This window comes from Xenopus tropicalis, chromosome 4, assembly GCF_000004195.4.
Source record: "Xenopus tropicalis strain Nigerian chromosome 4, UCB_Xtro_10.0, whole genome shotgun sequence".
NCBI classification, from domain to species: Eukaryota; Metazoa; Chordata; class Amphibia; order Anura; family Pipidae; genus Xenopus; species Xenopus tropicalis.
Genome location: NC_030680.2, coordinates 111,072,529 through 111,091,035, shown reverse-complemented (window position 1 = coordinate 111,091,035; position 18,507 = coordinate 111,072,529). Strand labels below are relative to the sequence as shown.

At 39.4% G+C, this 18,507-nt stretch overlaps 1 protein-coding gene across 8 annotated transcripts in view; it reads left to right on the top strand.

The window, feature by feature from the left end:
* The first annotated feature begins 4,224 nt into the window (after window positions 1-4,224).
* The window catches only part of dennd1b (DENN/MADD domain containing 1B), a 123,832-nt gene continuing 109,549 nt past the window's right edge, over window positions 4,225-18,507 (top strand). For 2 of the 8 annotated variants that reach the window (XM_031901031.1, XM_012962506.3), the window contains exons 1-2: window positions 4,225-4,342; window positions 11,426-11,490. In XM_031901031.1, coding sequence (XP_031756891.1) covers window positions 11,485-11,490 — 6 coding nt within the window. In that variant the 5' untranslated portion in view covers window positions 4,225-4,342; window positions 11,426-11,484. Of the gene's footprint in view, window positions 4,343-6,287; window positions 6,846-11,425; window positions 11,491-18,507 lie in introns of those variants that run through there. The other 6 variants (XM_012962504.3, XM_012962503.3, XM_031901032.1 and 3 more) reach the window with 6 other exon arrangements.

The window sequence follows — 18,507 nt, the reverse complement described above, 5'->3', positions numbered from 1 at the left end:
CTCACACCCTCCAATTTTTCCCTTTAAATGTGTCTTCTATTCCATGAGAACAATAAAGAACTCTGTTCCGTGGTTAGATGTATGTTTGTGAATGGTATTTTGACTACCAAATGACTCATACATTGCTATTTATCTGACCTGTTTCTGCACTTCTGACGCAATGCCTAAGGACATAAAGTGTGTTTTCTTGCCTGCTGCCTGTTATTTTGCTATTTTTTCACATTAGCCAGGAATGACTTTAAATACAGATAAACTGTACATACAGATTGGACATTTTTGCCTTTCAATAAAGGCTTTTTCCTTTACCTGGCATGTTGGGATTTGAGATGAGACATGCATAGCATCTACGTTTGTCTTTTTGTGATTTGCACCAAAGGACCTACATGTTATAGTTAATTTTCCATTATCAGATATTGAGATGATATAATAGGGGCAAAAAACAAATGCCTAGCATAAAGAAAATAAATGTTTGCCTTGTTTGTAAAACTTTTCTCTGACAACAACGGTTTTCCTCTCACATTTCAAAAACGTTATGGGGCTTCCCATAAAAAATATCCATAGTTTCTGTGATAGGGACCTTAAATTGTGGGACCTAAAGGGGAAGGTATTGATGTGAATAATGTATAATCTCTGTAAAACCCTGTTGGTGCTATATAATAATAAAGTAAACTGTAAGGCTGATGGCCCACGGAGCGAGTTAGTCGTCCATGACAGATCTCTGCTATAGTGGGCAGCTAACCGTTCTGAAATGCCCTTCCACTGGCAAACATAGGAGTTGCTGGTGGAAAGGCCTACGCATTGCAGTCGCACACAATTGCCTGCAGCAGGAAAATTCACTTGACTTTGAAAAGCAATGCATAGGCCTTTCCACCAGCGACTCCTATTGTTCAGCAGTTAGTTGCCCATGGTAGCAGAGATCGATCACAGGCAACTGAAATGCTCTGTGGGACATCAGCCAAGAGATATAGTAGCTTCTTGCTAACCACATACAGGCAGATTCTAATGTTTGATCCTATGACCTAACATCTGCACTGGCAGTAGGTGCAAAAACTGATCTTTGAGTAGTTTAATAAAAGCCCAGACCACTCCAGTCACCTATTCTGTAAATGAGGACATGCACAGCTTAGTCACTATCTGTTTAATGCAAGATGGACATGGTTCGATATTGTCAACTAGTTTCAATAAACATCACCCTTAATGTAAACCTGGAGTATCTGGAGTCATCAGAGATTAAAAGAATTCTAATTTAGCTGCAACAGTCACTCCAGTGATCTTAATTTATAGGCTAGTTTGGGCTTCTATAGCATGGGCCTCAGATCAAATATTTGGCTGTTTTTGGCTGAACAAAAATGTTGCTATAAGGGGGACCATTATCCCCTGGTGAAGTCATGTAATTCTATAATCAATGTGTTTCTCCTGGTGTCTGTATACTATGCAGACAGAGCAGGGAATGAGATATTGGTAAGGACCTCATAGCTCTGACTAATTACAGTATAAAGGTGCCCATACACAAGTCGATAAAAGTTGTTGATGGCCTGAGTTGGCTGTGTATCATACCGTGTAAAGGGCCCTCAGGAGGGCTTCCCCGGCCGATAGGTTGAAAATTGGCGATTGGATTCATCCAAAATTGTCCACCTAAAGATGGGCATATCAAAAAAAGATCTGCTCTTTTGGCAACCCCACCAAAAGACCCACCAACTTTTGCTCTGAGGGCTTCTATTTATAAAGCTGTGAGCTAAAAGGCAACGTTTGCAGGTAAAAGCTTTATAAATATATTAATAACATTGTAATGTGCAAAAAAATTGCAATTTACAGTACATTGTAATTAAGGTTGAAAAATACACACCGTCGAGTTCAACATTCTCCACTTAATGAAACCAGTCTAACTGCTTGATGATCCAGAGAAAGGTGAAATCCCCAACTGAAGCCAATCCTGCCTTAGTGCAGGATCAAATTTCTTCATGGCTCCAAAAGGGCAATCAGACCAGTCCTAAAATTAACTTTGTGCTAAAGGTTCATTTCTAATTTGTTAATAAAATTGCTAGTTGAATAGAATTCTTCTAGTTCTCATTATGAATCTTTGGTTTCAACCTCAAATGTACATGCATTAGTATATTCTGCTTTGTTAACACCTTCAAGTGCAGTTGGTAGGACACCTTGCCACTGAATACCACTTACAATATGTTACAACAACAATATGACTATAAGGAGAGGAATATTAAAAAGATGTCTAAAATACCAGTGCCATGTAATGTTATTGCCAAAGATTTCAAAGCACATTTTGTGACAAAAGTGAGTCTTCTGGCAGATTGATAAAACAGAATGTTACTGGATTGTACATTTTGACTGACTAAGCAAAACCCCTATTTCAGCAGGCCTGTGTAGCTAGAGAGGTCAAGAATTATAGTACTGCTATGTATCTGTCAATTGTCACCCAGCTGGTGAAAAATTTAGACCTGCTCTCCTCACATGTTGGAAGGACAGAAAATCATTTAATTTACTGGTCTCAGCATATGAGGTACCTGACTGGCCAGTTTATCGAGTATTTAGCAACCCGGCCAACCAGATTGCTTTAGCTGGGAGCTGAAAACTACAAAACTGGAGGAGGGTTGTAATATGAATAGTTAGTATTTAGAGGTGGGCATGCATTTCCCATTGGCACCCTTGACAGGCCTGCAGCTATACATGCAAAAGCAAATAGAATTGCCATGTGAAGGGAAAAAAAATTGTGTGCTTACAGGGAGAATCCCCTTCACAACACCTTGTTTTTACATTAGTACACGAGACTTTTTTCAGTTGTTTGCTATTTTTATTTGCTGAGTACTTTTTAATTAATTTGTTTTATTTCCCCATTTAATTTTTCTCTGGTGGTGGCAGCTCAGCAGCCATCTACTCAACTGATCCAGATTGATACATTTGTAGCTTTAAAAGTTTGAGAAAATAGTGACTAGCAAAGCATTAAAGGGGAACTATCATGAATGGGAATCTGCTTAACTTAGCCCAGTTCTTACAGGCAGCTTGTGCAGAGTGGGAGTGGTCCAACCATCCTTGACTGACATCTAAAGTTCAAGCCTGACCGGCTCATCTTTCCTATGTGATAGAAAACCTGGTCTAAAAATTCAATCCGATTCACACTTACATTGTCTGTTACTAGCAAACATCTAGAACTTTGTTTCTGGGTTATGAGAAAAACATGGAAGAAGCCACATATCACTTGCTTTTTTGAGCAGCAGCAGCAATTGAGTTATTTAGCACAAATGCCCAGCAATTTGAAACACACACACCAAGTAAGCTGACAGGTGATGTGGGAGTTGTAGTTAAACAATAACTTAGATCACCCACTTGCACATTCCCATAAAATGACAATTTTCCTTTTGTATAACTTATAAATAAGTGTTGTAGGAACAGTGACTTGTGCTACTATTCAATAACATTGCAGTCACTCTTTATATGTATGCAAGCTAATCAATAGCAGAATATATAGCCATTTTCTTAAGAATACATGGACTGGCTATAGCAGACTAAATGCTACAGACTAACCAGTGGGCCTGATTAGCCTCAGCTGGCTAATCAAGAAGCCTGAAAGCAAGGCCAGTCTTCTAAACTGCAGGGTCCAATTGCGACCATTTTGGTGGGGGCCCCCTACACAAGGTGTTGTCAGCTGGCACAGGGTCCCAAGGCTGAGTGGGAAAATAGTCCCTGCCTCTTAAAAACAAACTTTGTGTTTAATGTCCCAAAACACGTAGCAGCATTTTCAGGCAATTATTGTTGGGGCGGTCTAGACAGCTTTATGCACTTATTCCTCCGGGTGTGGGGCCCTATAGGGCCCAACAGGTCCAATTGGCCTAAGGCTGGCCTTGCCTGTAAGCCTGGCTAGTCAGTCTACAGGAGAGCTCTAGACTGAGAGACACAGAGACATGTCTGTGAATCCAACATACAGGAATCTATGTGCCTGTACACACACAGTTGCCTGTGCAGAGCAGGGCCGGAACTATGGGTAGGCAGAAGAGGCACAAACCCAAATGCAAGAGAGTCTGAAGTGCTGTTTATATGAGGATACAAAAGATATAAACAATAAGCTGTACAGTTTGCAGTTTCATCAGCACCCAGCCCAACTCCATTCCTTTACTTTCCCTGTGCACAGGTTTGCTGTTGAGGGGTGTGGCCTCATGACATGCCACAGCAAATCAGCTTTCACTCTGCTCTGTCACTCACACATTTCTGCGTCACTGACGCACACTAACCAAAGCGCCAGAGATTCTGGAGTGTGGGGGATGGGAGGCTGCTTTAGGGTCAGACACTCCCCCATAGCTGCCGGTCTCCCTTCCTTGATGCGCTGAAGGTAAGTTTAATTTATATGCGCTTGGGGGAGGGGGTTAGGCAGGCTATAAATTGTCAAAATGTTTGTCTATTAAATAAAATTGTTCATGATTGTTCCACTTTTAGTTAAGCTTCTGATGCTGAGAATACCTGCAACTAATGTTTCAAATTGTAAAAACAGTCCAACACCAAAATATCACAATATATGACCCTTCCCTTTCAGATGAATCTTGCACACAATTTATTCACTAAGCATTAATGTTTGCACCTCCGTTATAAAAATATAGACCTTGCTTGTGTTGAATGCAATTATGTTTGCATTTCAGGCATTAGTGTTGCATTCTGGATAACACATTGCAAACTGTGGCAAGAATTTGCATTTTTTTTTGTATATTTTCAAGCACTTAAGGAATGTTTGGGTCACATTTATTTAGTATGGGAATGTGCAGCTGTGCCTGTGACCATATACATACATTCAAGGATAAACTATTGTAAGCTTCTGGCCTAACATAATCTAATAGTTATCTAATCTGAAAACCTGAAAAGGTTACCTAACAATGTTAAGTTTGTTTCACGAATGACTTTCCAGACAAATTTGTCACTGGAAAAAGTGAAGTAGCTTTTAGGCCAACAGACCAGCAAATACCACAACCATGACAATCTATCCTTATTACAATGCTAACAGTTGAACTGATAATAAAGAATCAATATAACAATAAATTGAAAGGCTCTGTTCTGCAGCTTTGCCGGATATCTCATAAGTTGATACCACATTTGGGGCAGCCAACGTCTGAAATGGGCTGAGCCATTATTTACAATGCCCCAGTACTCCCTCAACCTCCCCCCCCCCCAAAAAAAAAACCCCCACATATTTCCTTTACTTTATTCCATTCCCATCTGTCCCTTTTGGCTGCCTGGGACCATACACAGTATTGTAGCATTATTACAATATTAAAATCTTTACTATACTTTACAGGCTGGAGGGAATTTATGGCCTAGGCACAGGCCTTATATAGGCCTTGCTAAGAGGAAAATTACCCTGGGCCTGTATGTTTTTCAGCAATGAGGAGCCCCAGCCTTGGGTCCAAGGTTAATGTCCATATTCATCGGAGGGTGCTGAATAGTCAGTGGCTGTCACTGTGTAAAAGAGACATGCGTCTGCTTTTTTCATCAAAATGAATTACATTTCTATCCAAACTATTTGAAATGAACAGGGTAGTCTTACTAGATGGGCAAATGGCATTTGCCCAGGGCCCACCAGCACATCTTTTATTTGGGCAGACTTGTGGCAGAGATGGCAGACCACTCATTTTAATCAACTAGAAGAGCTCTTTAGTTTTGTTGGGGCAGTGGGGGCCCACCAATTATATTTTGCCCTGGGCCCCCTGGTGTATTTTTCTTTTCCTAAATTACACTGTTTAAAAGGAATTCTGGGAATGAATTCCAAACTCCTAAAAAAAAAAATCCCATTTACATGGGTTTATCCTATGTAATTGGAATTTTTTTAAGGAGTTTGGAATTCATTCCCAGAATTCCTTTTGTTTACTTGTATCTGTATGAGGCAGTCTTCTCAACCTTAATGATTTTTTTTACTATAAAGTGCTATTCTGGTATCTACCACTTTTAGCAATACAGGTGTTGTGTAGCTGCTATCTTGCAAACCTTCCCATTGTTCTGCTGGAAAATGTGCAAAGAAATGTGGCAAATCAGAGAGGGGGCTTACTGTGAGACTGGGACTAATTTAAATTCATTCTATTGACAAACAATACAATTTGTGAAGGTGAACTATCCATTTAAGTCTGCATAGCTGCTCATCATCCTGAGTAGCAAAATACAGGTTTTGAAACTGTATTTGCACCATGATTAAGTAGCACTTGCAAGGGATGCTGGGAACTGTAGTTCATCAGCAGTTGCAGTGACCAAGCCACAGGTAGAAGCTTCTGTGATCTTCTCCCTTTACCTTCTCTATCTCTTTTCCTACTTCTCCCCTACACCCCCCCGCTGGTGACGTCAGCGGAGGCTCCACCGGCGACTTCCTGGTCAGACACAGAGAGACAGCTGTGAGCAGGGAGAGACGGCTTGGGACAGTGCTACTTAGGTTCTGTGGGGTGAAACAGTATGATAAAGAGACGCCGGTGACCCAGGAAGTGCGCAAGAAATAGCCAGGCAAACTGAGTAAGACTGTGAGTGTGACAAGAAGTCGGACAGGTTCGGTAGTGGGTGCGACTGTAGCAGGTAGCCTGGTGGGATAAGTGCTGAGAGAGGCGGGCTCAGTGACTTTCTAGTACTGTACAGCTGGGGCCACAGAGCTAACAACTTGCCTGGCAGCGGTACAACTTGAGATAGGGAAAAGTAACACGGAGACTGACTGCGGGACATGCATAGTAAGCACAACGTGACATTCACATACAGCACTTATAGGGTGTCCCTCATGTGTATACTGGGACAGGCACTGACAGACATGTGAGACATCCCCTCAGCAGTAATTGGGACCGAGATGAGCTGAGTATGGACTCCAGGACCAGGTGAGACTTGACTGTGCTACATATTTATTTCTATATACATGTATATCTAATACAGCCACCCATATTCGCTTATATACACATAGATATATCTTTCTTTGCATGTGTAATATGTAAAAATTATACACAGGGTTTGGAATGTGAGTTCATTTGCCATGAAATGATTTTAGACAGACGATTGCCTCTAAATGTGTATCATGACCAGTCATTTGAGGTATGACACATGGTTGGTGCCTTTTGGCTTCCCCCTCAGCAGACACACCTGTTGGTTTTTTTCATTTGCAGCTCGTCTGATGGGATGGCAGGAGGTCAGGCTCTCTATGATTAAGATACCACTCGTGCAAGAGTGAAGGCATTTCCCCCCCCCCCACATAAAAAGAAAAGAATCTACAATTCCGACACAGAAGTACCTGTGCCACAGATCAATACCCCGCCATGTGTTGCCTTAAAATGCTCATCACAGAAAGATCAAACCTCATACTGCACAGAAAGAATTAAACCTCACTGGCACGGAAAGAGTTTATTACATTACATTTAGTGACACTTAATGTAAAGTTAATAATATAGTATTTATTGAAATGTCTTTCGCAATTATTTATTGGACCAGGCTATATTTAGCTTCATACCAGTCTAGCCAAAATATAAATAGACTGTAATTGACTCAATCATCCAGCAAACATCTTTTTAGAGTAGGCTTATATATGCAACAGCCTTGTCATCACTTCATTCCCTATTTCACAACATTTTGCATTTTTAGAAGTAATAGTAATATTGACATTACCAAATTACCAAGGGTCACAGATCATTTTCCAAGCTGTTCTCTAGTTGTGGGGAGCTACAATTTCCAAGGCCAACTTCATAAACCTGTCAGTGTTTATCCAAGGATGCTACTTGTTGGAATTTAGACCCAGTGAGCATGGCTGTAAATAACCAGTTCTGTTATTATATTTATAAAGCATAAATATATTCCACAGCACTGTACAGATTGAGATTTACATATAAAAGCAAATAATTGTTGATTCAAGAATTAAGGCCCTTGCTAATCTAGTTTATAATTTAAAGTACTGGTGATGCTAGGTGTTTGAGGTTCACTGTAATTGGCCATGGTTATATGCACAGTGCCTGTTTTCACTGAATTACATTCATGTCTGGGGGCATATGCCTTGAACTGTGGTTATTTCGCTTTGGAGCACCATGTAATAAGCTCAGTAAACAGTATTAGTTGCCTGCTTGGAGGAATGTGAGATCAAAGTTCATTGGAGTGTGTTCTGGTCTCTCTGGGGTACAATAGGCAAACCCAATTTCGCTGTATTACTGGCATGTCTGTGTTAATTTGCTAAGAGCCAGTTAGACTGTACTACTGACCTGTGTTGGCCAATATGCAGAAAAAAATCTTTATCACCTGTCTGGGATAATGACACTTATTGTAAATTTAACTCTATTAACACAAGATAAAATGAGCAGGGATAAAAGAGGATAGCAAAAATTGATATAACATAAAAAAAAAAACACACTGCGGCACTAGGTATATGTGTCCTGGAAAAATCTAGTAACCTTTGCTTAGATCTGCACAGATTTTGACTTGTAGATTGCAGACTTTCTCCTTGTATATTGCCATGATCTGGCCACCTGTTTCAATAACACTTCTGGCCCTTCTCCTGCCTAAGTTGACACACCCATGGGCTCAGGATGGGGACAGGATTACTAATTTCCTGCAAATTTCCTGTAAAAATCAGATTTCCTTTTGCAGCCCTTGGTGAAGGGCCATGTGAGGCAAGGCTCTCACCTGGCCTCATGGCATAAGGGCCCCTGCAAATGCCTGCTTATATTATCAGTTGTTTAGTGGCCCATTGCACACCAATTTTTCTGAAAAGTGTTCAGAGCTTTTGAGCAGATTCTGAAAACACAACCTGTATGTCATTGCCCAAAGAAATCAATAAAAGATAAAATAATTGAATTGTATTTGTATGTTAGCGATATGTCATTGTCATGATAACCAGTGGTGTAACTATAAAGGAAGCAGACCCTTCAGTCGCAAGGGACTCCGACCATGGGGCTGCTTCCTCTATAGCAGGGGTCCCCAACAGTTTTTTTTTTACTTGTGAGCAACATTTAAAGGAATAGTTCAGTGTAATAATGAAACTGGGTAAAATGGATAGACTGCGCAGAATAAAAATATTTGTAATATAGTTACTTAGACAAAAATGTAATCTATAAAGGCTGGAGTGAGCAGATGTCTAACATAATAGCCAGAACTCTACTTCCTGTTTTCAGCTCTCTAGCCTTTTAGTTAGTCAGTGACTTTAAGGGGGGGGGGCACATAGGACATAACTGTTCAGTTAGTTTGTAAGAAGGCAGGTTCGATTCAAAAGCAAACTAACTGGACCGTTATGTTCCATGTGGCTCCCACTGATTGGCTACTGACTGCAAACAGCTTAGAGAGCTGAAAGCATGAAGTAAAATTCTGGCCATTATGTTAGACATCTGCCCATGCCAGCCTGACATTTTTGGCAAACTATATTGAAAACATTTTTTATTTTGCGCAGTCTATATATATTTTGCCCATTTTCATTTTTACACTGAACTGCTCCTTTAAATATAAAAAAAAAGTTGTGGAGCAACACAGGCTAACATGTATATCATGCAGTAACACCAGGCCCCTAACATGGCAAATATTTTTAACTGATCAGTGCTGAATTACAGCAAAATTTAACTTATGTGCAAAATGCATTGTAGCCAATAAAAATGGACATTTCTGCCATTGAAACATGCTTGAAACTAAATCATGGCCAGAATCTAACTGTTGTTATCAGCACTAAGAGTTTTTTAAGTAGTTCAATGTGATCCTTACTTAATTGGAATAATCAGGCTTTGTAGAACGATATCTGATCTAGGTCCGATCAGATATCAGTTGGGGAGGACACTCTCCGTAGTTGAATCAGTAGCCAGTAACTGGCTTTGTTGGGCCTAAGAAAAAAATCTTTTATAGAGAAATGAGAAGCAACGCAACCTCTAGAGTTTTCAGCCACACACATTTATAGATACCTTAGCTCCACTGGGGCATGGACTGGTGTGAATGCTGAAAAATCTCTGTTAGAGTGCTGTGTGAACTTGTCAGTGCTATGCAAATAAATTATAATAAAAAGAATTTATGTGTATACTTTATAAACTAATAGTGTTAGGAATGTCTTCCAACCTTTGTAAGGAATACTGAACCAACGTAGAGATTATCATACAGCTATGGAAAATCTGTGCTAAAGTTACATGTGAGATGTTTCATTGTAACTGCTTTGGTAACCTCTGCATGTTATACCTAAACCATAAAAATTGTTTAAAAAAATGTGGCCTTAGCGGGTATGTTATACAAATACATTTTAGCAAGCAAAGAGCAAATGGTTGCTGACACAAGAAAGATGGTAACGTGATTTGTGTAGGGCTACTGATTTCAACCTGGTTACTTTATGCATTGAGTTTGTATATGCCCCCTGTGCACATGCTTCAGAAACATACATGCTGATTATTTGGTTTCTGATGAAATTGACCCGAATAGGTGTGTTGTATGATTGTGATAGTTTACTTCAATTGTAAGCTGCATTGTAGCAGGTCCATATTGGTGGTATATAAATTAAAGCTTATAAGGGCAATGACACACTGGGCGATTAGTTGGAAAGTCGCTGCAATTAGTCGCCATGACGGACTTATTAAAAAGTTGTGGCGACTAACCGCCCCGTGTGTCTTCGCCCTAATACATCAAGGGGCAGATTTATCAAAAACGTACACACATTCTATTCATTCGTATGGGTTATTTAGAAGTGTATTTATCAATGGGTAAAAGTTAAAGTTCACCGGTTGATAAATATGCTTCTTAAAATGCCATAGGAATGAGTAGATTGTGGGTGAATTTTTATATATTACGGTAAGCTCTAAACTCACATTTCGATAAATTTGCCACTTTGTGTGCAACATTTGTACATTTCTTTGTTAGAATGTGGAGTAGGAATATTTGGCAGGAGGATAAGCCTATGAGATGCTTTGGCCAATATAATGCAACAAAGCTCGGTGGTGCCTGCTATTTAAAAAATATGATGTGGGCTTTACCTTGATGTGGTATGGTAGTTAAGCTTTTTTTTTTCTTTTTAATAAACTTGTAACTAAACCCCCCCCCTTTTTTTTTTTTTTTTTTAAATGATTGCAGATGCAAAGACTGAATAACTATACAGTCTGAATAACTACTACAGACATGGGGCCAGGCAATGTGCGTCCCATATTCTGTGCGTCCCATATTCTGTGCGTCCTTTGGTGCTGTTATGCTGGACAACAGTTTGTGGGTGGCAGCAAAAGTACAGATGGTGGGTCTTTGTTTTTAACTGCTGTGCAGCTGCAAGTGTTGAACTGAACACAACGTGCATGCACCTGTGGCGTCACCTATGGGGGCCATAGGCAAAACACAAAAGTGTTAAAACACACACTTTCCCAGTTTGAAGGGGCCCTAGAACAGCTGAACTTTCTTATACTACTGATTTGTAGCAATAACTTCTTTTGAAATTTTCTGTCTTCTAAGTGTCTGTTTGCTCCTGTTTTAGGGAAAAGCCCGAAAGAACTTTTGATCTGGTGATTAAAGTCGAGTGTCCATCCTCTGAAAATGAAGGTAAATATATGAGTACTGTTTGGTGTTAAAACCCTTAATTACAAGCCTTGCCTGATAAATCAGGCCTACTTATATTTTGCTAGAATTTTCTGCATGTTATTATTGCTTGATATATTTCCTGTGGTTGAAATTGTTTACAGCAATAGTAAAACACTGGCTTTATTTTTCAAAAGGCCATAACTTGGATGTTAGTACCATATGACAGTCATCAATGCTCACTGTCCAACCAGACCTTGCCTGCTAGCTTCTTAAACGAAGAGGAGTGTGTTTGTGGTTTGTGGTTATTGCAAGACTTATGGTGTGAAACAATTTTTTCCTTTTTCAGTAGAATTAGAAGCAGCAGAGTATGTTTAGATATATCTATTAATGCACTGAATGTTAGAGTAGGACTTAAAATTGCACCAGTTTTTTTGAGAGTGATGTATTTAAGTAAAGGTTAGAAATCCGTTTGCATTAACAGAAAGAAACTACAAAAAAAGTATTGTATGAAGTGCTTATCATATAAGGCTTGCATTGCCTCCATTTAATTAGGTTCTTTACAGACCACCAATTTTCTACAACATCTAAACTCATTTCTGTCTCCTGTTTGAAACCTTTTTTTGTACATCCATACCTTCTATTATCTCTTATTTTTTTATTGTTGTTGTTATTATTAACACATATATTTATAAACAACCAACATATAGTACAATATTCACCTTCTACAAGAATTGCCACTCAGTATCTTCGTAGCTAAACTTAAAACTTAACCATTGCAGTATAAGCATAGCATTTGACACTTTGGGTTCTTACAGGGGCATACCTCAGAATTACAAGGTAATGCTCATATTACCTTCCTGTTTCTCTCTGTAAGGCACACATTTAGGAGCAGATTTATCAAATTGTGAGGTTAGATCTCACCACAGAAAAATTCACCATTCACTTTCGATTCATTCCTTTGGGATTTGTTAGAAATGTATTTACGAATAGGTGAAAGTTAGAGTTCACAATTTGATAAAGACTCTTCTAAAAATCCCATAGGAATGAATTGAAAGTAGGCAATTTTTTTCTGTGGTGAGCTCTAATCTCACATTTTGACTGTTGGACCTCTCTTCTCTTTTCGCTACTTGAGACTTATCTTAGGGCAGTATTTTAAAATAACTACAGTTTCTTGAGTGAAAGAACATCACATGCAAGTGCATGATATTTAATGCTGCAGCTAATTGAGTGCAGCTTCCTGGATTGTCAGCAGTGAGGTTCAGGCTCAACTCCTCTGCACACGACCAGCATCTAAGGGCTCTGGCACACGGGGGAGATTAGTCGCCCGCGATAAAACTCCCTGTTCGCGGGCGACTAATCTCCCCGAGTCGCCTACCCCTGCCATCCCACCGGCGAACATGTAAGTCGCCGGCGGGATGGCAGACGCGGCGGGGCAATTTCAGGGAATCGCCGAAAAAGACTCGCGAGTCTTACATGTTCGCCGGTGGGATGGCAGGGGTAGGCAACTCGGGGAGATTAGTCGCCCGCGAACAGGGAGTTTTATTGCGGGCGACTAATCTCCCCCGTGTGCCAGAGCCCTAAGATGTGAAGTAGGTGGTGCGTGCAGTAGTAGTAGTACTGTTCCCTCCGCATCTCATTGTACTACACTTTCTTAAAGTATCTTAAAAAAGCTACAAGGACCAGCAAGGTCCTGTCCAGCACTACAGGGTAGCAATTTGAGTCCTGGGGGATGCCTTGAAAATGTGCACTTCCCGTGTTTCTCGACTTTCCTTGTCCTTTAGCAAAATTTGCATTGTTGCAGAAAGTTACTGGTACTGTTAGTTAGCAATAGAATAATTACAAATAGAAATGCCATGCTCACTGCCTATGATTTGTCCCTGTATTTTTAAGGAAGCAACTTGAGGAACAAGGTAGGCATTTGCAGCTTAGTCATGTGTATAACAATATTGTCATGGCCTCAGCAAAATTACATATGTATACGATAACGGAGGTTTAAAGGACAATGAAAGGTTAAGGTCCTGTCTGCTGTTCTGAGCTACACATGCCCACCAGCCAATCAGAAGCGGATTTGGCAGAGGGGAGGGGGGGGTGAGGGAATGAAACATGTGCAGCATGAAGCAAGGAGGGAAAGGAAGGGAGAATACCTTTTTAGAGATGACTGCCTGTTCTAGAAAATGTGAAGTAAGTGTGACTGAGTAAATATTTGATTAGGTGAGCCAAAAGTGTGGCGTTTTTACTAAACAATAGGAGGACTATTGGGCAGTATGCTTTTTAAATTTTGACTTGCATTCTCCTTTTTTGGAAGTCAATTATACCCCTGGCAAAAAAGGTGTGAAAATAAAAATAAAGTGGTTAGGTTTGCCCCGAGTGTGAAAAAAATCACTCCGATCAAGTTCTCAGAAGGCTGATGTCTCTGTAGATGGCTGAAAAGTACAAACAGTGATGCTTTTTTAATATAATATATATGGCAGCGAAGAGATCCGTACTCACAGGACTTATAGAATTAATATGGTGTTTATTGAGAAGACTAACGTTTCGGCTATATCACTAGCCTTTTTCAAAAAAACTTTGTCCTGTGAGTGCGGATCTCTTCGCTGCTGTATCTAATTCTTCATCTGGACCTGCACCCAGGCTATTGTGACCCGATTGACGTTAGTGCTGGCTCTCTCCTGATGTGTGTGTGTGTGTGTGTATATATATAATATATATATATATATACAGGGCTGTGGAGTCGGTAGATAAATTCTCCGACTCCTCTGTTTTTAATATGCTAATGTATTTTATACATCCAGGAAGGGGCAGGGGGGCAGGGGCACTTAAAACACAACTGAACTGATAATAAACTGATAGACAATTTTATCTATACTAAACCCTAGAATCCCATAGTCATGTTTAAAGTTTAAGCTAACATTACAGCTGAATTGCAGCAGTTTTTCAAATGTTTTAAAGCTTCAGTCTTAAACTATTGACTATCCATTCCCTTCACGTATACAAGTATTTCTAGTCCTGCTAATTTTTTTTACTTAATTAGTTATCAGTGAGAGTTAGGCTAGGTTCACAGTGGGCATTGTGTTCCCTGTAACAGAGGAACACGACGCAGTGGAGCTGCCGCACCTTAACTGTGCGTTACGTCCCATTTAGTGAAGCATACAGTCAAGAAAAGCATGCTTCATGGTCACTCAACGTTTTCGTTTATGCACTGCGTGCATTGGGCTTTATTCTTATAGCAGAGAAGTAATTAATTATGACTGTTTGTGAATTGGGACATTTAAACTTGCTTTATTTTTTTTTTTATTCCCATTTAAATTTAGTAGGAGTCGGAGTCGGTTCATTTTTTGCCGACTCCAGGGACCCAAAATTGCCTCCGACTCCACAGCCCTGTGTATATATGTATATATATATATATGTATATATATATATATATATGTATATATATATATATATATATATATATATATATATATATATATATATACACATTTTTATTTTTTAAATCCGTCTCCATTTTGCCTGAATGTAGAATAAGAACTGTTCATTTTCAGTATGACAATTTCTGGAGCAACATTGCATTGTGTATGAATGGCAGTAAGCTTATATTGATCATCAACTTTAAAGCCATCCATCCCGTTCTTGAAATGTATTTTATCTCCCTGTGCTGCTTCTTCAGGCTGAGGATTACTCAGATTTCTTTGCCTAAAAATGTGTATGCCTTAATGTCTTTTAAAAATATTTTCTGGCAGAAGGTTCTCTATTTATAACGTTATATTCAACCAAAGACATTACTTCTTCAACCTTTCTTAGCCTTTCTTAATAACTATAATCCTTTCTCTTTGCCTTGTTATTCTTCTCTGTGCTCTTTATTGGGCCATAAAACTCTTCTTTTTGGATGTAAAAGTTCTTTGCATATGCAGTTATGTGATCTGTTATTTGAAAACCCGTTAACCAGAGCTCTAAAATACAGAACACCATTTTGTTCACTGTTTTTCTTCTATATAATTGAATTTAACTTTATTGTAAGTAAGCTTGCGTAAATACATATTGATGGAAAAATAATCCTATAATGGGTTCTTTTTAATGTTTAAGGGGCAATGACAGACAGGACATTTTGCTGTCTACATTAAATTTTAGGCAGTTTTATGCTATTACACAATTTGAGTAATTTGCTGCCACAATATGAACAAACTTTTTGCCTTTTATTTTTATAATAAAATATGCATGGTTCTTCATATTTCTAAAAATCTGAAATTAAAAGCAAGATCAGGTTCTCCTGTTGGTTTATACAAGCACAATTTTTTAATATTCATTTTATGTTTAAAAGGGGTTGTCCTGCCCTATTAAGTTATACCCCTTTAGTACAGGACATATTGTTATAGAGGTTTCCTACAGGCTACATATGTTTTCTGCATTTAAAGGAGATCTAAAGCTTAAAATGGTACACCTAATATTTTAGGCTTCTTTACCAGCCTGAGCCACTACGGGCCTTTCATATATTCAAAGTATATAAATATATTCTCACAGTATATAAAATACAGCATTCTAACCATATCCCTCTAAAGTTTAAGTTCTCTTTTTTTACTTTGGATGTACATTCTTCTCCTCACTAAATTGACTGAAGATTTCCCTTCCTTAGCTCTGACCTCTACCGGGTGATATCCCAGGGATCCCTTCTTTGGCCAATACAACTTTTGCTGTTGGCTTTTTTATGGTATTTTCATGTTTTCTACTTTAATCTTAATCTACTTCCAAACACAGACTTCATTTTCCACCATTTTGGTGTTCCAGTAGCAGCTTATTGAACTATATTGCCAACTGTTACAGTTTTCTAGGTTTCTGTATTAGTTGATGTCTCAGTAGCATCAGAGGAATGTCAGTAAATAGCTATTGTAACAGTTGTTCTGTCAGAGACGTTAGTAATGCTCAGGAAGCTTGCACTGTTAGGAAATGTATAAAATATATCAGATTTTAAGAGGAAGAAGCAGCCCACCAATTCTGTTCCTGAGATACAGAAGATAGTGAAAACTTTACATTTTACAAAATACATTTTTTTCTGGTGTAAGAAACTTTTTTTTTTTTTTTTTTAACTCTTTATTTGTGTTTTATTTTTTGAGAACAGGTTATGCTTATAGTTACATTTCTCATAAATTGCTTTGTTGTAAAACAGGGGAGGGGGGGAGGTTCATCAGGTGTGGGGGGAGGGGGGGGGAGAGAAGAGGGAATAGGGAAAAGGGGGGGGGCCAAGAGAAGGGAGAGGAGGGAGGGAGTAAGGAAAGGGAGGAACAGTAGGGATTAAAAGTAAACTTAACATAACATCCACATTATCAATGTATGATATATCGGGTATCACGTATTTAAGTTAATGAGAGGAGTCCGGGGGTCCTTACTTTTTTTTTTTTTTTGTCTTTTTCTCTTTTGGGTCGCTCTTTTTCATGTGAGCCTTTGTGGTCATTTCTCCGTTCAAGCTGGGGGGTCTGAGGTGTCTGTTTGCCCAATTAGTGGGTGTAGTAAGTCCCATGGTTGCCAGATTTTATTAAAAAATAGTGTTCGGGATTGGTGTAGGGCTGCTATATATTCCATACGGCGTATGTCCCAAATTGCGTTTTCCAGTTCCGTGCTTGTCGGGGGGGTTGTCTTTTTCCAATGTCGAGCAATCAGCCTCTTTGCTGCCGTCAATATTAGATTGGCTAGTTTTTGCAGATGGTTTTTGGTTTTTGGGAATGGTGAGCCCAATAGGAATGTCAGAGGGTCTAGTTGCAAGTTTCCACCTAGTAGTGATTCCAATAGAGTCGATACCTGTGTCCAATATTCTCTTATGGCTGGGCATCCCCAGAATATATGCTCTGTTGTTCCCTCCTCTCCACATTGTCTCCAGCATGTGGATGGTGAATTTGGGTATATAGTATGCAGCCTTACTGGGGTCATGTACCAATGCATTAGAATTTTGTAATTTGTTTCTTTGTGTGTAACACAGGCTGAGGTTTTTCTGAGGTTGTCCCATATTTTGCTCCATTCAGTAAATGACAGTTCTTTTCCTATTGTGTGTTCCCATTTAAGCATGTAGCTATGTTTAGCAAAATCTTTCTCTTGAGGGATAGTAAGAGAGCAGTATATGCTGGATATGAGACCCCTTCTGGAGGTTCGCGTGGCAACAATTGAGTCAAATAGTGATCGCTCTAATGATAGTTGAGTTCCCCCTAGTTGTTGGACAAAGTGATGGATCTGGAGGTATTGATAGGATAAGCTATTAGTAAGGCCGAATTTTCTCTGGAGATCTTGGAAAGAGTATATTTTATGGGTTAGACCATCATAGAAATCCCTAAGTTGTGTTAGGCCAATATGTTTCCAAGGTTTGGCATACTGTTGTGCCACTCCTGGAGGGAAGCTTGGATTTCCGAATATTGGGGTTAGCCTGTATGGCTTTTGTATAAAATTGTGGTGGGATTTTGCTTGCTTCCATATGGTGAGAGTCATTTTTATGGAATTCAGAAGCTTTTCGTTAATTTCTGGGGGTATGGTGGTGTTCCATAGTAGCGAGGGAATGGTATATGGTTGCACAGTGTCATTTTCTATAGTCACCCACTTCCCGCAGTGTACCCTGTCCGACCATGCTGCAGCTTGTCTTAGGTGAGATGCCAAATAGTATTTATGTATGTCTGGAGCACCCAGGCCCCCACATGAGATGGGGGTGCTTAGGATTTTGTGGGAAATTCTATGTTTTTTAGAGCCCCAGATAAACTTTGTTATCTTTTTCTGTATCATTTTAAGTACGGGAGGGGGGACTTTTACCGGTAGTGTCTCGAAGTGGTAAAGAAGTCTCGGCAGGGGGAAATTTTCCTTATATAGTGAGGTGTAGTTGGGTGTAAGATGTATTCCGAGGTATCTTATGTAATTTTCCTTCCACTTATAATTAAAATTAAGTTTGAGTAGCTTTACCTGTGCTTTGGGTAGGTTAATTGGGAGTGCCTCTGATTTGTCCTGGTTGACTTTATAGTTAGATAATTTGCTGTAGGTGTCTAGGGCTGCGTGTAGGTTTGGGAGGGA